The sequence below is a fragment of the Nothobranchius furzeri genome, chromosome 11, assembly GCF_043380555.1.
Source record: "Nothobranchius furzeri strain GRZ-AD chromosome 11, NfurGRZ-RIMD1, whole genome shotgun sequence".
In the NCBI taxonomy this organism is placed as follows: Eukaryota; Metazoa; Chordata; class Actinopteri; order Cyprinodontiformes; family Nothobranchiidae; genus Nothobranchius; species Nothobranchius furzeri.
The window spans coordinates 56,359,426-56,382,164 of record NC_091751.1 but is presented as its reverse complement, the minus strand read 5'-3'; the positions used below and the strand labels follow the sequence as shown (position 1 = coordinate 56,382,164).

The 22,739-nt window shown below is 42.8% G+C and overlaps 2 protein-coding genes across 8 annotated transcripts; one reads left to right on the top strand and one right to left on the bottom strand.

The window, feature by feature from the left end:
- Positions 1-1,434: 1,434 nt before the first annotated feature.
- On the bottom strand, positions 1,435-12,426 carry LOC107384074 (microtubule organization protein AKNA). Of its 6 annotated transcripts, none has more exons than XM_015957105.3 (22): positions 12,288-12,426; positions 11,505-11,752; positions 10,351-11,417; positions 10,170-10,244; positions 9,967-10,048; positions 9,012-9,163; positions 8,858-8,917; positions 8,652-8,785; positions 8,385-8,577; positions 5,997-6,163; positions 5,508-5,693; positions 4,174-4,318; positions 3,993-4,090; positions 3,726-3,901; positions 3,556-3,646; positions 3,295-3,468; positions 2,691-2,791; positions 2,469-2,612; positions 2,312-2,383; positions 2,128-2,221; positions 1,841-2,009; positions 1,435-1,746 (listed from the first exon to the last, which is right to left on the bottom strand). In XM_015957105.3, exons 2-22 carry the CDS (start codon positions 11,707-11,709, stop codon positions 1,609-1,611), a joined length of 3,723 nt encoding a protein of 1,240 aa, XP_015812591.3. In that variant the 5' UTR covers positions 11,710-11,752; positions 12,288-12,426; the 3' UTR covers positions 1,435-1,608. The 6 variants fall into 6 exon arrangements, with proteins under 6 accessions (XP_015812591.3, XP_015812594.3, XP_015812592.3 ...); XM_015957108.3 differs by having other exon boundaries at positions 1,850-2,009; XM_015957106.3 differs by having other exon boundaries at positions 3,993-4,087.
- Positions 12,427-12,855: 429 nt separating this feature from the next.
- On the top strand, positions 12,856-22,107 carry gpsm2 (G protein signaling modulator 2). 2 transcript variants are annotated; one of them, XM_015957114.3, is made up of 15 exons: positions 12,856-12,991; positions 13,819-13,857; positions 18,965-19,186; positions 19,254-19,389; positions 19,493-19,632; positions 19,724-19,847; positions 19,928-20,043; positions 20,166-20,321; positions 20,393-20,501; positions 20,631-20,760; positions 20,834-20,910; positions 20,992-21,180; positions 21,255-21,414; positions 21,505-21,695; positions 21,804-22,107. In XM_015957114.3, the coding sequence occupies exons 3-15, from the start codon at positions 18,966-18,968 to the stop codon at positions 21,978-21,980; spliced, it is 1,926 nt and encodes a 641-aa protein (XP_015812600.3). In that variant the 5' UTR covers positions 12,856-12,991; positions 13,819-13,857; position 18,965; the 3' UTR covers positions 21,981-22,107. The 2 variants fall into 2 exon arrangements, with proteins under 2 accessions (XP_015812600.3, XP_070412215.1); XM_070556114.1 differs by lacking the exons at positions 12,856-12,991; positions 13,819-13,857 and adding an exon at positions 16,852-17,096.
- The last annotated feature ends 632 nt before the right edge of the window (positions 22,108-22,739 follow it).

Sequence of the window (22,739 nt, the reverse complement as noted above, 5' to 3'; positions counted from 1 at the left end):
CAAAGCAATCCATAACCTCTCTCCTCCATATACCTCAGACCTTATAAGTATTAACACCCCATCCCGTTCTCTCAGATCTTCTTCTTCCATCCATCTTGGCGGTTCCTTCTGCCCGTCTCGCTACCATGGGGAGCAGAGCTTTCAGCCGCTCTGCTCCTCGTCTCTGGAACTCATTCCCCCCAGACATCAGGAACATCGACAGTTTTACCCTTTTCAAAACCAAACTCAAAACACATATGTTTAAATCTGCCTACAACCTCTGATTTTATTGAACTGTTTCTCTCTTTGTTTTTTCTTGGTTGTGTTTTATTGTATTTTATTAAGTATTTTCTGTCAAGTGACCTTGGGTGTTCTGAAAGGCGCTTTTAAATAAAATGTATTATTATTATTTTTGTTGTTTGGTGTTTATGGTCCTTGCTTTGTCTCAGTCCATTATAAGGGTTTCCCTTGTGCAGTGGTCTGCTACGGCTAATTTATTGTACTTTCTGCTTCTTATTTTACTGCTTGTGTGTCTTAATTTGTTTCCTTCTCACGCTCCTTTCTATGTTCCATTGTTCGTGTGTTGACTTGGCATCCGGTTTCTCCTGTTTTATTGCAGAATTTGCATGGGATTTGGTGAAGGACTCCCCATTTTTGTCCTGCTGGTTTCTTATCTTTTGGGTGTACTAGTCTTTTTCTAACTGTTGTGTGTTTATGTTATGCATTTTCATTGTTCCCATTATGTTTTCTGTCATGCCTTTGATGTAAGGAAGGATTATCACTGGTTTTTGGTTCCTGTTCCTCTGGATTTCTAACGTACCAGAAGGGGTTTTGGCATCTACTCTGTATTTCTAATACACAAGCACCTCCTGTTGACCTGCTGAAAGCCCATTGGTTAACGAACTTCCAGAACTTCACCCACTCCTGGAACAATCATCGCACATCGTGCTGGAATATTAACTCATCTTCTTTCGCGTTAAGACTGTAGAACAACAAGGAAACCCAACACCAGACTGTAAACAGCTGAACACAGCCCGGCTGGACCACAAAGCCATCCAACAGAAACTCCGTAAGAAGACACTGTCAGCAGCACCCACAGGCCAGAAGGAATGGGCCCGACTGGAGTCCCACCACCTAGAACAACAGAGGGTTTTTCCAGACATACAATATGGAGTTTAATCAAATTCTAGTTTATGCTCTGCTTGTGGCTGTTTGTGTCTTCTGTAACAAATTGTGCAGACGGGTGAAATGGATCCAAAAGAAACATCCTTCAGAGACACAACTGAAGTGTCAGGAAAGATAAGTTATGTTTATTGCTTCAAAGGAATGGCGATTCAATAATTCCCTGAATCGTGTTATGCATCCTTTTGAATGGATATCCAACAAAAATCACATAAAAATCAAACAAAAATACACATAAACAAAAATCTGTAAATAAAATTCTATTTGTGTGACTCAAAGATGTGGCAGTCTCATAAAAGTAGTTTTAGCATTTTCTGTTTGTTATAAATATGTCAAAGTAAAAACAAAACTGAAAAATTTTTTTTTTTTATACAGATTAGAAGTAAGACACTTCAGGTGTAATAAACAATAAACTTGGAAAGTCTTGTGTTTTCTTCCCTCTAGTGGCTAAACGTTGTAATGTTTCTTGTGCAGCTGAGACTGGGCCAGGTCAGCTGACAGCCTGCTGGCCATGCGGTCTGTGGTCCTCTTCATGGAGCGGGCTACCTCAATAGCCTGGTCCAGGGTTTTGCTCACATCTTCCTCCTGACAAACACACAGAAACCTTCTTAAAACAAACAAAAGCTGCATTTGGCTCACAAATAACTTAGAGCAGGTCTAAAATGTTGTCAAAGCACACCAAAATGACCTTTGTCCCTTTACGTCTTGGCTTACTGACTGCCCTGGGGGACAGCGAGACTGGAGACGGCGTCCGCTGGAAATAGACGTTGCTGGGCAGGAGAGCGGAGTCTGACTGAGTCGAGTGTTTTCTCTGATGGGACTGCAGCTGGTGTTCTCTCACTTTATAGCTGAATCAGAAGGTATAGAGCTCATTACTCCCCTTTTACACGCTGCATAGTTAATTAACCTCACGGTTAATAAGTGTTTGCGTGTGTTATTAGGGCTGAACAGGTGAGACGTGGTTACCTGGCTGGCAGGCTGCTGGTGGAGCCGTAGCTGACCTGGAGGAGGGGCTTCTGGAAAGCAGACCACTGATCCTGGGAATAAAAACTCCTCCTGGCTGTTGGTCACAGAAAATGAAGGTCTGCATTGTTAAATGTTACAAATCTGATAAAATAAGAAGTATTTTGTTGATGAGAGCGATGCTCACCTGGTTGTCTTTTGCTGATGGGATTATCTGCCAAACTCGTGTCTCCTCTCAAAGCAAAATTTGCCTGTGTGCCTAAAGAAAAGCCAAACTGTTAACCTAACGTCTTCTGGACAGAATAAAGCTGGTAAGCAGTAACCATAGCCCAGCTTTCTCTGACCTCTGTGGGACTGTGTTGTACGTTGAAGCTTCTCCGCAGACTCGGCCAGCGAGTGGACACTCCCTCCACATCTTCTGATCCTCTCAGGAGACAGACGTATTTCCAACATGATCTCAGAGCAGCTTCCATCTCCACTGTCTGTTCCTTTAAAACAAACCCCTTAAATTAAAGAAGCAAAGACCAATGATGGCTGACTGAATGATTGTTGGATAGTGGAGGCACCTTTGCTCCTGCTGGGGTCCATGTCTGAAGAAATCCAGTCATCTATCCTCAGCTGAGTAGAAGTGACGTTATTCCCATCTCTGCTGCTTGACTTCCCCAGGCTGTAGGATGGAATAAAGATGAAATCTTACACTGAACAAAAATATAATCACAACACTTTTGTTTTTGCTCCCATTTTACATAAGCCGAACTCAAACATCAGAAAAATTGCTTACATGCACAAAACACCCATGACTCTCAAATATTGTTCTGAAATCTGTCTACATGTGTGTTAGTGAACATTTTTCCTTTACTAAGTTAATCCATCCCACCTCACAGGTGTGGCATATCAAGGGGCTGATTAGACAGCATGAATAATGCACAGGTGTGCCATAGACTGCCCACAATAAAAGGCCACCCTGAAATGTGCATAGTTAATCTTTATGGGGGGGGGGGGGGCAGAAAACCAGTCAGTGTCTGGTGTGGCCACCATTTGCCACACACAGGGCAACACATCTCCGTCTCCATGGAGTTAACCAAGTTGTTGATTGTGGCCTGTGGAACGTTGGTCCATTGGTCCACTACTCTTCAATGGCTGTGTGAAGTTATCAACCGAAGTCTTTACCTGCTGGAAGTCGGTGTTAGTCGTGTTCTGGTTTTGGACCTGCGCTCCTGATGTTCTCTGTATTTTGAGGTGAGATAGTCCATCCTCTGAGCTAAATGAGGCAGCTGGACCAAGCCCTCCTCCAGGTTCTTCTTCAGCATGGTCACCTCTGCCTGCAGAGCCAGAATGGCCTCACTGGAAACACGCAAACATTAAATTGCACACGTTTTCATGTTCGTCTCACATCTTTCTTCTCTTTCCACCGCTGCTCCTCACACTGACCTATTACAGGAGCAGGAGTTCGGTGGGCTGCCCATAGCAGCTATGGTGGTGCTGAGTACAGGCTCTGAAACGTGATTCTTCTGCTGACTTCCTGTTTGGCAGCAAACACTTATTTATTTCAGCGCTGACAGGTGAATATGATCTAAAACTCGACGAGGGGGTTCGCTCACCCTGCAGTCTGAGAGGTGGTCCCTTAGTGGTGCTCTCCACCCACAACTCCACTGCTGCTGCTGCTCCGCAGAGCCGCGTTTGGACAGAGGGCTTGGCTGAATGGATTTCTGTGTCCAGGTTGGAGCAGGAACCGTCGCTGTCTGAACCACTCAAACCATCGCTTTGAGATGGAATGCTGGAGAGCAGGATTGCATGAGTTTATCTCAGGTTCAGACATAGATAGAAAAATAGGATCCGTCATTAAATTCTGAATATTGTTATTTTACCTTCCTGAGACTGAATTTTGTTGAAAAGTCCGATTGGCTGAGTGATTCATATAGGAGCTTCCAAATCCGCTGTCTGTCTCTGGACTCACTATCCTCTGCTTTTTGCAGAGCACAACAGTTATTCGTGCATCCCTGAACAGTGTGTGCACATCAGTTGATCTACCATTAATCTGTCACTGACCTGGGACACACAGGAGGTGCTGAGGGGAGGATCTGAATCGCTGTGGATGAACGAGTCTCCAGGAGGATGAAAAGAACAGGAAACTTCCACAGCCAGACTCACACAATCCCCCAGATCACATTCAGTATTCGAGTTAAGGGTGCTGCTGCAGCAGAAATAACACCAGAAATATGAAATAAAAGTGTGTCTTATTATGAAGGATAAAACGTACTGAGTTTTAAACAGAAAGTGGACATTTTATGCAAAACTCTCCTTTTGGATTCTTTAGTGATACCATGTGGGTCTCTGCTCCCTCTATGAACACTCCAAGCGTTATAAAAAAAACTGTTCTTCTATTTTCTGTCAGTGTTTGGTTTTGGGAATTTTGTGCCTAAAACAAGCCAATTAAAAAAAATCTCCAAAAAAGATTGCATTACAACTGCTTCTAATGTTCAAGAGTGAGCTGCTGCAGGAGCAGCTGCTCTACTCTGAGCCCCTTTTAGATATCAGAGCTTCTTAGCTTATAGCAGCTTGAGCTGGGGATTGGTTGCCAGCTTCATGTTGTTTTCTTAAAATAACACTTAATAAGTTTCCCGCTTCTTAGTCCTACTGGTTGAAAGTGGAAGTCCAACTGTCATAAAATACCCTGCCGCAGCTTTTGCTAACACCATGCTAATGCTAACACAAGCTAACTGGTACTAAATAAACCACAAATTACAAAGATCCACAGTGTTGGACAAAAAATATTGCTACAACAAAGCCGGGTCACCATCATTCAGTGAGCTAGGCCTGTTTTAACTCTTTATTCAGCCCTAAAGAAGTTAGTCTCTTACCAGGCCAACAAAAAAAAAGCTTAATTCTTCATGTGCTTTTTACTGACAGTCGGCGAACTGAAAAAGCTAGCTGCTAGCATTTCATTGAGCTGCTTGCACAATAAACAGATATAGCCATAAAGCAGGTAAAGACCTCCAACTAGCATCGAACAACAAAACTTGAGTGTAGTTTCTGGTCACCAGAGGGCTAAAGAGTGCTGTTCAATATGAAGTTGGTTAAGTTTATGGCTCAAAAATCACTGAAACCAGTTTGAAAGCCATAGTTTAAAGTGTGAAAACCTCTTCAGTGTTGCTTTAGTGACAGAGCCCTGAAACGACTCGTTCTAGAAGTTGGAGAAACTGTCAAGGAAAATAATTGCTGAAATGACCTTGCTTTGTATAGGACTTAGAACTACTACAACTTAAATCATAACATGTCCCACTTTAAGATATTAAGATATATATTTAAATTGTAGTAGATTACGTGTCATTTAACAGAAGCACCAGGACATAGACTCACTCCAACCATATCTTAACACTGACCTGTTGGCGTTTCTTTGGCTCTGCCTTGAGCTTGATCTGGTTTCACTCAGGTATGCTAGGATGTCACTGTGACCTCTCCCCTCTGATGAAGCAGAGCTCCTCTCCTCTTCAAGGCCTTCCTCATCCTTAGCCTCGTGGAAGTTCAACTTGTCCAGTGAGTCCCTGTGACAGGACGAAGAAGACACCCTGCAAACACAGATTCAAACACCCCTGTTCCCTTCTGCACAGTGGAACCGGACACCAACAGTGTACCTGAAACCGGATCTGCTTGGTGGAAGGGTGAGAACATGCTTTTCATATGAGCGCAAACACACTGAAGCATCAGTAGCTGGAAACAGTGTGGTGGTTTAATCCTGTGTTATGTGTTTGTGTCATTCTTTCTAAATAAATCGATCCTGGTCCACGCGCCGTACTCACAGTTAGAACTCAGCCAGACATCCAAAACACCAAATGTTGCAAAAAACAATGAAAAGGACTAATTTATTGTACCTTGAAATGCAGATGTTGTGTCCAACATTTAGGATCTCATTGAACTCCTTTAATCCCTGGTTCCCATGGACCTCTCTGACTTCCTCTACTTTTTCTTTTTCTCCTGCATCTTTCCTGTTCTGAGTGTCCGTTTTACAGCTTGATGAGGCAAAACTAGCATTTGACACCTGAAACATAAAACGTGAGTCATGTGTTGTTCTTTGGGGATAGTGTAAACATTTGTTTACAGGTGCTGGCCAGTAAATTAGAATATCATCAAAAGGTTGAAAATATTTCAGTAATTCCATTCAAAACGTGAAACTTGTACATTATATTCATGCAATGCACACAGACCAATGTATTTCCAATGTTCATTACATTTAAATTTGATATTCATAAGTGACAACTAATGAAAACTCCAAATTTGGTATCTCAAAAAATTAGAATATTCTGAAAAGGCTGAATATAGAAGACACCTGCTGCCACTCTAATCAGCTGATTTACTCAAAACACCTGCAAAGGCCTTTAAAAGGTCCCTCAGTCTTGTTTTGAAGGCACCACAATCATGGGGAAGACTTCTGACTTAACAGCTGTCCAAAAGACAATCATTGACACCTTGCACAAGGAGGGCAAGACACAAAAGGTGATTGCTAAAGAAGCTGGCTGTTCGCAGAGCTCTGTGTCCAAGCACATTAACAGACAGGCGAAGGGACGGAAAAAATGTGGTAGAAAAAAGTGTACAAGCTCTAGGGATAACCGCACCCTGCAGAGAATTGTGACGACAAACCCATTCAAAAATGTGGGGGAGATCCACAAAGAGTGGACTGCAGCTGGAGTCAGCGCTTCAAGAACCACCACGAGGAGACTCATGAAAGACATGGGATTCAGGTGTCGCATTCCGTGTGTCAAGCCACTCTTGAACAAGAAACAGCGCAAGAAGCGTCTCGCCTGGGCCAAGGACAAAAAGGACTGGACTGATGCTGAGTGGTCCAAAGTTATGTTTTCTGATGAAAGCAAGTTCTGCATTTCCTTTGGAAATCAAGGACCCAGAGTCTGGAGGAAGAGCGGAGAAGCACAGAATCCACGTTGCATGAGGTCCAGTGTAAAGTTTCCACCGTCAGTGATGGTGTGGGGTGCCATGTCATCTGCCGGTGTTGGCCCACTCTGTTTCCTGAGGTCCAGGGTCAATGCAGCCGTCTACCAGGAAGTTTTAGAGCACTTCATGCTTCCTGCTGCTGACCAACTTTATGGGGATGCAGACTTCACCTTTCAACAGGACTTGGCACCTGCACACAGTGCCAAAACCACCAGCACCTGGTTCAAGGACCATGGTATCCCTGTCCTTGATTGGCCAGCAAACTCGCCTGACCTTAACCCCATAGAAAATCTATGGGGTATTGTGAAGCGGAGGATGCAATACGCTAGACCCAACAATGCAGAGGAGCTGAAGACGACTATCAGAGCAACCTGGGCTCTCATAACACCTGAGCAGTGCCACAGACTGATCGAGTCCATGCCACGCCGCATTACTGCAGTTATTGAGGCAAAAGGAGCCCCGACTAAGTATTGAGTGCTATACATGCACATTCTTTTCATGTTCATTCTTTTCAGTTGGCCAACATTAGAGAAACAAACATTTTTTCATTGGCCTTTAGAATATTCTAATTTTCTGAGATACCAGATTTGATGTTTTCATTGGTTGTCACCTATAAATATCAAAATTAAACGTAATAAACATCGGAAATACATTGGTCTGTGTGCATTGCATGAATATAATGTACAAGTTTCACGTTTTGAATGGAATTACTGAAATATTTTCAACCTTTTGATGATATTCTAATTTACTGGCCAGCACCTGTATATTATGCTGGTGAAGGTTCTCAGTCATCCAGGTCATGGTAATCTAAAGGGTTTCAAATGAAGGCAGCTGGACTTCTTTGGTTTCTTGAAGACGTTTCACTTCTCATCCGAGGGATGAGGGGTATTTATAGGTAGTTTCAGCTCGTTAAGCAGCAGTAGACAGCCACAGTTTATAAGCTTGACCCTCCCTTATTCCAGTCATTTACATTCTCACCTATATTCAGTAGTTGCAATCATCTAAAAGGAGTCCAAAAGGCTGGAAGCAATTCTGGCTCTTACGCATTTTTGAGGGATTTATAATTTGGTTTTATGATTGATAAAGTTTTTTCAAATACAGTTAAACAAATCAAATAGAAGTCCTGACAGGAAAGCAAATAAAGCTGTCCCATTTTCTAAGTCTTGCCCTTTTGACGCGCAAGATTTGAAATCCAAGGAAGAAGAGAGCAGAAAACTATTTCCACTTTTGACAGACTTGTGAACATGGAAAAAAATAGCGGCTCATTTTCTGTATTATTATTATTTTTTTATGTGCACAAATGAGCATTTTACCTGACGCAGGGACGATGGAGGTGATGGTGTGTTGAAGGGAAGTGGAGCGGGCTTTGCATGCACTAACGCTGTCATGGACGTGGGGGTGGAGGATGAGTGAGGAGGAGAAATCTGCTCAAGTGTGTTTGTGTCAATCATCTCCTTTAGGTCTTCAAGGTGCATCCCTATCCTGAATATGTCTCCTTCTACAAGTCTGCAGATGTGACAACACACATGAAACGATCTATCCGGGCACCTTTTCCATCTCAAGAGAGGAGTTTTTTAAACCTGTCTGGGTCAAAGGTTCCCGTGTTCCTGCAGAGACCCATATAGTTCTGCATCTCCAGAGCTCGGTGCTCGTCCCGCTTACTGATGTATGTCCTTTCCAGCTGGTCCTGAGCCTCCATCATGCTTCTCAGCATCTGAGAAAAGGATAAGTGTTGCATTCATGCACCTGTTGAAAATACGGTTTCTAGGGAAACAAAGAGTCTCACCATTTGCTGTTCAGCTGTGTTTGTAGCCATATTGCTAACACAACATCTCAAGTCCTCAACCTGTAAAAGGTTAGTTTGATGCTGGTGGTCAGATAGCTGCATGACACATTAAACAGTTTAAAACATAACTAAAAACATTTCTAACTTGCAGCACCTTCTGCTTGAATTGGCTGATGATGTCTCTCAGCTCAGCAGTCATTCTCTCACCGTCACTGGGACTCTCTTCATGCAGCTGGGAGGAAACTGGTGCGACCTGCTTAATGGTGTTGTCCCGAGACATGTCTGCTTCTTTTTCAGGAATGTTTTCTAAAAATATACCAACGTGATAAGTAACAAACAGCCTCTAGTTAATATTTTCATACATTCTTCTGGGATTTTTTAAAATAAGCACATGGTAAATATAATCAACTTAATCATAATGTTCATTATTTTTATAATGTGGTCTTTTTATAATGGTAAATGGACTGTATTTGATATAGCGCCTTCTAGAGTCCTGGAAGCCCCCAAGGAGCTTTACAACACAATCAGTCATTCACCCATTCACACACACATTCACACACTGGTGGGGATGAGCTACGATGTAGCCACAGCTGCCCTGGGGCGCACTGACAGAGGCGAGGCTGCCGAGCACCGGTCCCTCCGACCACCACCAGCAGGCAACGTGGATCAAGTGTCTTGTCCAAGGACACAACGACAGCGACAGACTGAGCGGGGCTCGAACCTGCAACCTTACGATTACGGGGCGAGCACTTAACTCCTGTGTCACCGTCGCCAACATAATATATTACTCAAGTGCACAAAGTTATTTGCGCTGGTGTGAGATAATTGAGCCTAAAGTGAATTTTGTGTGGATGTCTATTTTGCAGCTTAAGCTAGCATAACATACATTATTCTGAAATTATGTGATTTTTCTACATGTTAAAATTGTATTCCTCATTTTGTAAAGTTTAATTTCCACTTTCTACAGCCAAATAATCTTAGCATGAAAACAAAATGTTTCTAATTGAACCCATCTGTCCCCGTAGAAACCGGTGCACTTCACTGTTTAATTAGAAGTTAATAAAGCACAACATTGACTCACAACTTGAGTGTTAATCACAGAAACATACCTGCTGGGAGGTAAGTAACCAGGTGTTTGACAGGATTCCCTTCAAATTCAACCTCTTCGGCATCATTATGTTCTGATGAAGGCTGGTTTTTAAAAAGGAGGAGTCAATTTTGAATCAAACCAAAAAAATAAAAAGTCTTCATTTGAACAGACTTATCACAAATCCACACGATCTGAAGCAAACTGAAACAGTGTATTGCTCACATTGGATCCCAGTCTAATCTGGTCTATCCGGTTCTCTGCCTCTGCGTACCTGGTCAGTAATTTGTCATATTCAACCTAAAAAGCCAGGAACAAGTTGTGAGTCCCACAGGAAGTCTATAAAAACTGCAATGTCACAATATAACGAAACACAAACATAAGAAGTCTTAGTTCTGAAATCCACCTGCAGGTGATGCACCAGAGCTGCTGGAGTCGGCTCGTCGTTGTTCTTAAATACATAGGGCTCCTCTGACGGCTGGATGGAATCCTCCAGGACTCTGCCGATTACCTCCAGCATTCCAGGGGAAGACTCAGCTCTGTCGATGGTTTTAGGACTCTGAGGAATAGATCTCACAGGTCCACTGGGAGCTTTAGGGATTCGGACCTTAGGGGCAACCTTGGAGAAGTCTGGTAGCGGGTAATGAACTTGACCTTGGCCATATTTCATCTCACCAAAGGATCTTGTGCGAACAAGTGGGACTCTCTGAACCTGGTTGTCTTCTCCTGCTTGTTCTTGCCTCATAACATCCTCACTAATGTCCCCAATCTGGTTTAAATTTCCTGAATTGGATTTATTTTTGACAGATGCGGCAGATGTAAAATCATTAAATTCCCTCTCAATCGTTCCCTGAAAGTTTTCATTTTCAGATTCAGTTTTGCTCATTGTTTGAGAGCTTTTGATCTGAACAGTTGATCTGTTGTGTGGTGGAGCTATGCTCAGAGTTGTGTCATCCACACTCTCCAGCAGGGACACCTCCGGCAGGGTCTCTGCTTCAATCAGCCTTCCAGACTGCAGTAACTCCTCCTGGGAGAAGTGTCGCAGAAGCAGGTGGGCGATGTCTGCTGGATCAGGGCATAGTGGAGCTACCTCACTGGGCTTGAGGCTTTTAGAGGACTTGTTGGGTTTGGTTTTGGAATCTTCTTGAAGCAGCTCAGGCAAACAGATTGGATCTGGACTTCCATGAACAGTATGTCCTCCTTCAGAGTTTCCCTCAGAGCTAGCTGTGTGGTTGAAGTAGGGGCTTCTCAGGTCACCATCATAGGGCAGGTCCTCCTGATCCTCATCACTGGTGTTCTGTGCTGCATCCTCAACCTTCTGCTTGATGGATGGCTCATTGGGCCTGGCGTTTGCTTTCTGGGCTTCATCACTCCTTGCACGACTCTCAGTCTTTCTCTCAGCTGAATTCACACTCTTACTGCTGACAATGCTGCTGTCTGAGGTAATATCCAACGCTGAGAGCTCTGAACTCCCTGGAAATTTATGAACGCACACATAAAAAGATGTAAAATGGTCGATGGTAATTTACTGGTTATCCATAAACAGAAGACTAGTCTTACCACTGAGGTGGATGCTGGCTTCTGAGGTGGCAGACTCTGTCTGGGAGAGATGTAGAGCAAACGAGTTCTCCAGATCGCTCAGGTGGATACTTTCATCCTCACTGAGGTCCACAAAGATGCTCTGCTGAATGCACCTCTCCCACAGCACAATGGGCTTGTCCTCTCTCTGAACATCATCACTCGATTCTTCTGAGTCCTCCTCCATGGATCCTCCTTCTGTGACAAAAAGTCGTCCAGCTTAAATTCCCCTGTGTTGAGAATGAGGTAAGAAAACATGTAGAATGACCCGTTCATCACTTAGCAACACAAAGTATGAACTGACAACACGGGATCAAAATGTCTTAGGGTGTCAATTATTCAAGAAACAGCTTGTTGCCAGCAAGATGAGAGGCGTTACCTAAGTGTGTGAGATGTTGGTATTAATTCTGTGTAAAGATGTGACAGAACAATTACATCATCAAAGTTTCTGAATAAAAGCACAAAATAACCAGATTTTCTAAAGAATTTAAATAACATTTAATATCTTAAGACTCTAATGTCCTGTCATTGCTGGAGATTCAGCTCCAAAGCTTCATCTTTAAAACTGTAGAAATATCTGGCAAAAATCACATTCAGAGAAATAAAAATAAAGAGAAGAGTAACTGAATTATTATTAGTATTAAGACCTTGTGAAAAAGCTACTTGGCTGTTTGTAAAACACGTGCAATCTCAAAATAGTCACAGCACTGAGCTCTGTGCTACAGTTTCCATCTCATGGTTTTGGTGGTGCTGCTGGTAACTCACTGTGGTTATGATGAGCTTCTCCTTCAGCAGAGTCACCGCGGGTCGATCACAGCCACAGACGTGCTCTAGTCTTCACGTATGTTGCAACTAACTTATTCCTTCCTTCCAGAGCATATGGCTTTTCTGACAGGTTTGGTTTCTCTGGTGTCATAAATTATTTAGCTTACACGGCTGCGCTGAGCGTCTGGATGGACTGGCACTGTGAACGAGCGGAGTCAGGTTGCTAGGTAACCGCTCAGAAACTTCCGTCATGTCTTGTGGATACGTAGCGTCATCATTCTTGTTGTGTTGCTCTCAAAACGACTGCTCTCTTTCTACCTAGCACTCTGTTGACTTAATATTCACAGTGGAGGCAAAGGTGTGTCAAGTTTTCCGCTGATAGCTGAATTAACAATTTGCGTCATCCCTTTTCTGTTCAAATTTGTTGGACCAATGAGCGTTGTTTAGGGCGTGGCTATCTTTGAATACAGTCCTCTGATTGGATAGTTGACGAAAACACACTACGCTTGTGGGACTGGTACACGTTTTTTTCCCCTCTGTTCTAAGTTTTATTAAGTTGAAAGTTAATGTAGTCTCAAATCGAATACAATACATTTTATAACTTGTTTAAATGTCACACCCAGTGCATTTAAAACGAGCCCGTGCTTTAGTCTTGCGATAACGGAAATAAAAAAAGAAGAGAAGTTCGAGCTGGATCGCCTAACGTAAGTTTAGCAGCTAACAAGCTAACGGAGCTAATCCTAAACTGCGCAGAGAGGAGTGAATTAACTGCTCTGCAGCCACAAACTGCAGTTAAAATAAACGTGTTTGATACACCAATTCTCCGACTCAGTGCAAACGTTAAAGATTTTATGTTTTGTTTTTGGGTCTGGCGTGCTAGTTAAGACAAACAATGAATGTAACTGGCGTTAGACATTTGTCTGCATCATTGTCCTACAAATTTAGATTATCCAATATAACTCGGCTATTTTACTAATCCATGCCTGCTAGAAGCAGCTAATCAAATTATAATCGCAATCCAATGGGATGTGAATGCATACATCGCAACACAAATCTGATTATTTTGATCAAATTTAGTAAACAAAAATAATTACCATTAGTTATGCTGCTTTATCTTTATATATGCATGTAACACATCAATAAGAACTGTACTCTTGTTCTAATTGATTGGGTTTTTTACTTTATATGTTTACATTCCGATGATGGGTTAATCCTATTCAGGCCATCTACAAAAGTGCTCCAAACTCCGTGGTTCTGTTTTTAATTGTTTAGAAAATATGTTTTATTTATGTCTAATTAAATGAAAATCACTACACTTGCCCTTTATTGCAAATTGTGTCCATATATGAAAAATATTATGTGGAAAGTTATCTTCATTTGTTTGTGAAGGAATGCTGTTTTAAATCTACACAACACTGTCTTGAATAATTGTCAAGTAAAAAGAGTTTTAGCTCTAAAGGTAAACCAGAAATGGCAGCAAATGTAAACTTAGTGTAACGTCGTTAATGATTGGAGCGTTTGTCTCTTTCAGGCTTACCAAATTTCCTGTTCCTTTGTGGAAGACTTACCGGTGAGTGCTGAGTTATTCCTGTGTTTTGTTTTGATCCAGGATTTTGCCATCTCATTGTGGAAAAGTCGAGCGTCCTATTTTAGTTTAGCGGTCAGAACCATTAGTAATTTCAGCACATCAAAGCCCCTAAAAAACAGACCACAACTATGTGTTTAAGGTGAATTATGTCCGTTTTGTGGCTAAAAAACAGCCAGTAATTGCTTCAGTCAAGATGTTATTATAGTCTTTTTTTAACCTTTCTCATTGTATCAGTAGTTCAAGCTGGATTAAGGAAAGAGCAGAATCACACCCAAGTTGGCTCTCAAAAGGCTGCACGTAAACATGCTTCTTTGACATGTTTATAAGGATATGTGGGAAAATGTACTGAGAGGCGCAAAAAGTCCTGAGATCTAACACATGAAGAAATGGTTATTACTCACAGAACAGCAGAAATAGAGAACAATTTTCTCTACAGAGTGTCTGGGCTCTCCTTTAGAGATAGGGTGAGAAGCTTGATCGTCTGGGAGGGGTTCGGAGTAGATCCGCTGCTCCTTCACACCAAGAGGAACCAGTTGAGGTGGCTCGGGCATCTAGTTAGGATGCCTCTTGGACGCCTCCCTGGTGAGGTTTTCCAGGCACGTCCAACTGGGAGGAGACCTAAAGGAAGACCCAGGACACGTTGAAGGGACTATTGGGCCATTCCCATCTGTACCGGGTCGGCCCGGGCCGGGTAGCGTAGGTTGTTTACATATCTGGGTGGCCTGGTATTTTTCCGGGCCAACCAAGGCTCATTCTCAGCCCTCTTCTCGAGGGGGTCTGCTTCAGGCCGACCAGGGCCAACACACCCACTGCTGACAGCAAATTCACACCTTCCATTAGAGCAAGCCTCTGATTGGTGGGTAGAATCAGCCCACATGGGCTTAAGACAAGGATGTGTGGAATCAACCGGGGCTACCCGGCCTGGGCCGACCCGGTACAGATGGGAATGGCCCATAAGTCTCTCAGCTGGCCAGGGAACACCTTGGGATACTCCCGGAGGAGCTGGCCCAAGAGGCTGGGAAGAGGGAAGTCTAGGCCTCTCTGTTTGGACTGCTGCCCCCGCAACTTGAACCCGGATAAGTGGACGAAAAAGAATGGATGGATGAATCATAGAAATAATGCTAAATTAACACTGTTTTCTGCTAATGCGCCACATATTTTCATCATTGCATCACAAAACCTGTAGACTCAGTTGTCATATTTGCAAAAGATAAATAGCAGCTCCCTGCTTCTAGTTGTGTGTTTAGTAAGTAGTGTGCCACTAGAATAGTCTTTATTTGAAACTTTATTGAAAATACAATATTCACATTAGCACGCTGTGACTAAGATGCAACATGATCTCAATACATTTTTGTTTTTATTCATCTTTTATAAAGATCTGTGTTGTTACTAGAGGTGTGGACTCGAGTCACATGACTCGATTCAGACTCGAGTCATTATTTTAATGACTTCTTACATGACGATAAAATCTATAAAGATTTACAACTTGACTCGGACTTGAATGCCAATAACTTGCGACTTGAATCGACTTGCATCTGTTGACTTGATGATGACTTGAGCATATTTGATATTTTAGCACAAACGTGGCATGAAATGGACAAAATCATAAAACATTCGTGGTTCTGGGTTTGATTTTGTTCTGCTAACTGCAGCAACATGTTTATAATCGGTTTCAGTGGCACTTTCTGCTTGTTTGAGCAAATAAGTGAAGCTTTAAGAAGCTTTATTTCTGGAATTTATTTATTATCATTGTCATTAAATTGAAGTTAGACAGATGACTTGAAAATTCAAAGTTAAGGACTTGAACTTGACTTGGACTTCCACATCATTGATTTTGGACTCGACTTGGACTTGGTTGTCTTTGACTTGGACTTGACTCGAGACTTGACTGGAAATACTTGTGACTTGCAAAGCAGTGACTTGGTCACACCTCTGGTTGTTACCATAAAATGAGCTGTTGTTTTAAAGCTGATTTGTCTGAGCTTCTTTTTTTTGGTGTGCTATTGTTATTGTGTTGATCTGCTAAGATGATAGAAATTATCCAAAGGTGAGAGTGGTCTGTATGTAGGTCAGAACATTCAGGTGGACAAAAAATAAAAATAATCATTTCCTGTAATAATAATTAATGAAATGAGCTGCAGTTACGTGTTGGGTTTTTAACAGATTTTCTGTGCATTAAAGGTTTATTTCGTCATACACATGCTGCTAGTTTGCCATCTCTTCAGCAATTCTCTTACAAATTGTTTTTGACCCGTATCAATAGATTAACCTATTTAGCAAATGAGTGGTCTATTTATTGCCATGTGTGTGGAGAAAAGGGGGGCCTATGAACTAAACTTTGGGGCATAGGATGGTGGTTAGTGTGATCTCATGGAGAAATTAGGTAATGGCCGGCTCGGCTCGTTCCTTCTTGTAATCCCTCTTATCCGTGATCCTCGGCTGTCCTTTTCCTTTGGTGAAAGTCCTGCATTCTTCCTTTGTGCTTTCAATTATTTAACTTGGAAAAGTTTTTTCTGGGTAATTTATGCAGCAGGTTTTGTTGTTGCTATTTTTCTTTTCAGTGATTGATTTCTTGACCCATGTGGATGTTTTTCTATCCTGTCTGACTGCGTGGTTTGTATCCTGTTGCACCCTGAAACACTTGTAGTCTCGTAGCAGCTCTTACACACTTCAAGCATGGATGAACTGAGTCACCATCTTATGGTCAGTCTGACAGCTCAGCCCCATCCTTCCTTTTTTTTTTCCACGCCCCCATTTTTGCTTCCTGTCTGTCCTGCTTGTGCACGCTGCTGTTCGGTTGGTGTTGCCATGGAAGCGTGTCGCCAGAAAGAGGCTTCACATACAGCATCTTGTGTTCTCTTCACAGAGAGCTGCTGACGAGAGGCAGTGACGCAAAAACACACATTATACGAAAGCAGCTGTGTGGACTGGCGCTCAGGACTCTTCGGTGCAAACATTTGTGGGTTTTATCGTTCCTGGTGGACTTTCAGCTGGGGGAACAATTTTTGTCACATTTAGCAACGTTTGGCTGGGTTTTTACCCAACTCCCATTGATCGATTACATTTTTCTTTCATGTTAACTTTTTTGTTTTTTTAATCGCAACCATTTTTTCTGGAACCAAACTGGGATTTTCCCTCATATTATGCACTTCCATGGATACGGGTGGCTCAGTGGTTAGCATGCGAGCTGAGGAGCAGCAGCCCTTTCACGTCCGCTACAGGTAGGAGTTTATGTCTCGATGCTGAAACTTTTCAATTTTCCTTTTCCCAAGACAGGTTAGGATGGTGTTATTTGACATATTTTTACTTAGTTGGTTGATAAAGTTATGCTGTTAATTGTATAAAAGTAGAGGAATAGGTTATTTTATTAGACTCGGTGTGGTTGGAAGTGAAGGCAGGTGTGCTTCCCATCAGCCAGCTGTCTCTATACACCCAGGTAAACCTGCAGCAGGTGTGACATGTTGAGCACAGAGATGTGCTCCAGCCTAGTGTTAATATTTAAACAAGCCTTAAAAAATTCATCCCTAGCAGCTTTGTGTCCGTGAGTCCACCCTGCTGGGGGTGATGGAGGCTGATTTCTCCAAACCAACAGGACAAGTAACGTCACTTCATTGATTCCATTAGACAACAGTGGAGAGTCTGCTCACGTCTGACGGTTCTAATCCAGCTACTTAGCATTGTCCAGATCTATATAATCTGTCAGGTGCATACTCTACATACGTAATCTCGGATGACCAGGTCACTTGAAAGAAAGACGAGCAGATTAGCCGAGAAAGTGCTGATGGAGCCACTTCCTTGCTGCCATGCATTGGAAGTTAATGCTGTGACAACATCACTTACTTCCTCCTGGAAGGTTTTCCAGTGCGTGGTGCTGAAATACCTCTGACGTCAGCCGACTTAGAGCTTTGGTGTCACTGAAAGGAGTTCTCTTTGTCTTTTAGAGATTTTTAGATTTTAAAGCACTCCAAAAGTAGTTTTTTAAGTTTTGTTGAATAAGCCGAGTAGGTTTGAGGTAGTAGACCATCGTCCATGCTTCAGAGAAAAGGAGGAAGCTGGAGCCTTGGATGTTTTCTTCTGAAGACACATCAATAGATGTCACTCAGATGTTCCATGTGCTGCTGCCGCTGTTGTAGGAAGCAGAAAGCCAGCAGGTAGGCTGGTGTTTACCACAGCTATAGTATTAGAGCTGTGGTAAACAAATGGACTGCAACATCTAATTTAAGGCTCAGCTGAGGTTTAACTATTCATGATATGATGTTTGCTTTTGTTCACTAATTATAGCTTTGCTGTTGGGTGAGACGAGCTACTGTGATTGGTGTTTTTTACATCATTTCTGTTGCACACAATAGGCTGCTAAGCTGCTGCATCGTGTGAGGATTCCAGTCCTTGGTCTGTTTTTATTTATTTATGGATTTATTTAAGATATTTTAAGTAACCGTTTGGTGGGCACAAGAGGAAAAGGTCTGATGAGCAACAGGGATACGTTTTGGGGTGAAGCGAAGCTGTTTGCAGCAACAGTTTCCTGCAAAAACAAAAAGTCTTTTGACTGTTTTTGCTTTGCTCAAACAAGCTGGCTAATCTTTCATAGCAGGATGAGCATCCAGCCAGCTGACACAATGTGGAAGCTCTTTTTAAATGCTGCTGACAAATTAAATCATGTATTTTACCTTCTGGATAAGTTTGTTTTTTGCACATTTCAAGATCAAAATCTTGAGTTTAAAGTACAATATTTGACTTATTTTACTGTAACACATTTATGCTGGTTTTTGGTATTTGACTGTACTTTCTTGGTCATTTCTATAGGATATGAGCTCTAGCATAATAAACAAGTCCTGGTGTGAGGCATTGTTTTCTATAGATGGAAGGAAGTTGCTAAAACACTCCCTCTTGAAAGCCTTGAAAGAGGTTTTGTTTTCCTGTTGAAAGTGGAATCAGGTCAGTGGACGTTAGGTTAAAGCCACCAGAGAGTCGTTCTCTCCCTAAAGCACTTTAACTTTGATCTCTCTCTCTCTCCGTTTTTATTTTTCTCGAGGCTAAATCAGGTCATCCAGAATCAGAAGGTTTATTTGACATACTCCTTCTGTTGTAGGATGGAGGTGTCCTGTCTGGAGCTGGCGTTGGAGGGTGAGCGGCTCTGCAAGGTGGGGGACTACAGAGCAGGCGTCTCCTTTTTTGAAGCTGCCATCCAGGTGGGAACAGAGGATCTACAGGTCCTCAGCGCTATCTACAGCCAGCTAGGCAATGCCTACTTCCACCTGCATGACTACAACAAAGCTTTGGAGTTCCACCGGCATGATCTCACCTTGACCAGGTTGGACTCGATACACAAAAACACAGTTTAAATATGTGGCTGTATTTATTAATAATGAACTGTTCAGGACGATTGGTGACCTGCTTGGAGAGGCCAAAGCCAGCGGAAACCTTGGCAACACGTTAAAAGTGCTTGGTCGGTTTGACGAGGCCGTGGTTTGCTGTCAGAGACACTTGGATATAGCGAGGGACATTAATGACAAGGTGAAGCAACATACTCAAGCACGTTAGAAATGTCAGATATTCTATAGCTGTTATGGAGGACTTTAAAAACCACCGTTGACACGTTCTCTCTGGCTGTTGTTAGATCGGACAGGCGCGGGCGCTCTATAACTTTGGTAACGTTTACCACGCCAAAGGGAAAAGTATCTGCTGGAGCGGAGCTGAGCCCGGAGACTTCCCAGACGAGGTCATGACGGCACTGAGGAAGGCAGCAGAGTACTACGAGTAAGTCAGCAGGATGTTTGAAGCATTAGTTATGCAAATATTAGACGGTTAAGTCTAGTGGTCTGACTTATTTGATGCTGTGGATCGTCAGAGCTAACCTGGCTATAGTGAAGGAGCTTGGAGACCAGGCCGCTCAGGGTAGAACTTACGGTAACCTTGGCAACACGCATTACTTGTTGGGAAACTTTGGTGAAGCGGTGACGTCCCATGAGCAGGTGAGGGTCTGATCATCAGCTTTCTTTTTCTGGGGCAGTGGAGCGCAAACGTGGGTCGTCATAAAAAATATTTGTTTCAGCGACTGCTGATAGCCAAGGAGTTTGGCGACCGCTCCGCGGAGAGACGAGCGTACTGCAACTTAGGGAACGCTTACATCTTTTTGGGGGAGTTTGACGTCGCAGCTGAACACTACAAGTAAGCCGAAGCCCAGATGTGTGTGTAACAGGAGTATGCCGACTCCAACCTGTGTGTCATGTTTGTAGTGTTCTTTTATTTGGCTTTCTTATAAACATACTATCAAAAAAATAAAATAACAGGAGGTCGCTGCAGCTAGCGAGGCAGCTGAAGGACCGCGCTGTGGAGGCGCAGGCTTGCTACAGTCTGGGTAACACCTACACGCTACTCCAGGACTACGAGAGAGCCATAGATTATCATCTCAAGCACCTCATCATAGCTCAAGATCTCAATGACAGGTATAAGATTTTGCTGTTTGCAGCATTAAGACATTATTGTGTCGGTGAATTCTGTGATTTGTGGTTTGTAGGATCGGGGAGGGTCGTGCGTGCTGGAGTCTTGGAAATGCTTACACTGCTCTGGGGAACCACGATCAAGCCATGCACTTTGCTGAAAAGCACCTGGAAATCTGCAAAGAGGTGAAGAAGAGAAAAACTAGTGTTTTACTAAGTTTACAGTATGAATTGAACAATATTTAGTCTTGTCAAACGTACATGTGTGTTTCGTTCTCATTGTGCTTACGGTTCTTTGTCTTGGGTTTCCTCCAGACTGGAGACAGGAGCGGGGAGCTGACGGCTCGCATGAATGTGTCTGATCTTCAAACTCTTTTGGGATTAAGCTACAGCACAAATAACTCCACACTGTCTGAAAATAAGGATATAGACTACAACCAACATGGTTAGAAGGATAAGCATCCTCCTTGGTGTTCTGGAGAAGTATTGTTGGTGTTTAACTGAGTTTTGTTTGATAGGAGCGAGGCCCAGAATGAGCCGGCGACACAGCATGGAGAACCTGGAGCTGGTGAAGCTCACTCCAGACAAGATGAACGTAAGAACAGCTTCAACAACTTTATCTTCTGGTTTGGTTCATTATTCGCTGCCATAATTCGTCATTTTTTGTGTTTCAAAGGGCCAAAAATGGAGCAGTGACATTTTGACTAAACAGGCTAAACCGTCTCTGGCGAAGAGCTCCTCCAAGCTGTTCTTTGTCAGCCGTCTGCGAGGAAAGAAGTACAAAACTGGGAGCTCCAGTAAGGTCCTCCAAGACACCAGTAACACTCTGGACACCAGTCAGACTCTCGCACCAGGACCACAGAAGGTATGAAGCACAGGTTTATTTAAAAAGGTTTGTTTAGTATTAAACAAGTTTGTTCTTACTTTTTTTTCCTCCAGCGACTCAGTCCTGACATGCTGGGAAATGAGGGCTTCTTTGATCTTTTGAGCCGTTTCCAGAGCAACCGTATGGATGACCAACGTTGTTCAATCCAGGACAGAGGGAGCAGATTGTCGTTAAACAGCGGCCCTGCCTCTCCTCCCAGAAGCATCAGAAAATGTGGGTCTACGCAGAAACACACAACTCAAGGAACATCTCGCAGAAATGCTTGATTTTGATTTAACGGGTTGAATTATTTTAAATCTGCAGCCGTGTCGGAGTCCGTTAACATCTCAGGCACCTCAGGCAGGCGGTTGGACGAGTCGCCAGCAGCAGGGGGAAGCCTGCCGGGACTGAGACTCCATCAGAGCAGCAACCAGGCTGTTCTCAGCCACCTGATGGCTAACGCGGATGGTGCCGAGCCTGACAACGACTTCTTTGACATGCTAGTCAAGTGCCAGGTCTGTGATCAGATCAGATACCAATTAACATTCCTAGACTAAATTTAACCTACTGGAAGACCTAATTAACACCTTTTCTCAACATCTCCCCCCCCCCCCCCCCCCCAGGGCTCCCGGCTGGACGACCAGCGTTGTGCCCCTCCCCCTCCTCCAGTCCGAGGACCCACCGTTCCTGATGAGGACTTTTTCAGCCTCATCATGCGCTCTCAGGCCAAACGACTGGACGAGCAACGCGTCACTTTGCCATCTGCAGCCAGGTCCAGCTCAGATGTAACTCAACACTAAAGGGACAAATGTGTTTGATGCTTTAATGGACTGCAACATTATTGGCTAAGTAAATATCCTGTGTGTCTTCTAACAGTTGTCCTATTGGACATAAAGCACTGTCAACATTAAATGTAAAATCTCAGAATTTCAAGGATTTGTTTTGTACAGCAGACAGCGTAGCATCAGGGACATTATGGGCTCTTATTTTTCTTTTAAATGACTTTCTACTCATGCATTTCATCCTTGTGTATTTGTAGATACACAACTGCCATTATATTTGTATTTAATGTATATTTTTTTCTGTAAACTGCCGTCCCCCCCGCTGGTGAATGAGTTCAAATGGACATACAGCACTTGTTTCATACATTCAGGTTTCATGAAATATTTTAAATCAAACTGATAAAATAACTGATGGAACCTTTTTATCGCCTTGGGTGTTTTTCTACCAAATGTCTCCGTTCAAAAATAAGTTTCCTTTACTTCGTCACATTTATATAACCAAAAAGATGCACTCGGTTTGTGTAAAAGACACTTTATTGAACGTACCAGCAGTCGACACTTCGGTTAGCTTCACATAAGTTAAATCACTTTTTAAAATCAAGAATTAGAAAGCCTTAATACAAGGGCTACTAGCGTTATAATTACCTGTACATTAATAAACTAATAAATACATCCATTAGTTTGGCCTCATTTCTGATGGTACTAAATAAAATAACTTAAATATGTATGAGGAACATGTTAAAAGTATTTGTGCAAAGAAAATATTAAAAAATGCCT

Bases quoted from the DNA above. Each gene is read 5' to 3' on its own strand.
- LOC107384074 (XM_015957105.3), bottom strand. From the start codon at position 11,709: ATGGAGGAGGACTCAGAAGAATCGAGTGATGATGTTCAGAGAGAGGAC. The intron at 8,578-8,651 runs GTTTAAAAAACT...TCACATCTGCAG, and splicing joins GGAACCTTTGACCCAGACAG to ACTTGTAGAAGGAGACATAT. The intron at 3,469-3,555 runs GTCAGTGTGAGG...GCGTGTTTCCAG, and splicing joins AACTCCTGCTCCTGTAATAG to TGAGGCCATTCTGGCTCTGC.
- gpsm2 (XM_070556114.1), top strand. From the start codon at position 17,029: ATGGATACGGGTGGCTCAGTGGTTAGCATGCGAGCTGAGGAGCAGCAG. The intron at 19,187-19,253 runs GTTGGACTCGAT...TGAACTGTTCAG, and splicing joins CATGATCTCACCTTGACCAG to GACGATTGGTGACCTGCTTG. The intron at 21,181-21,254 runs GTATGAAGCACA...TTTTTCCTCCAG, and splicing joins TCGCACCAGGACCACAGAAG to CGACTCAGTCCTGACATGCT.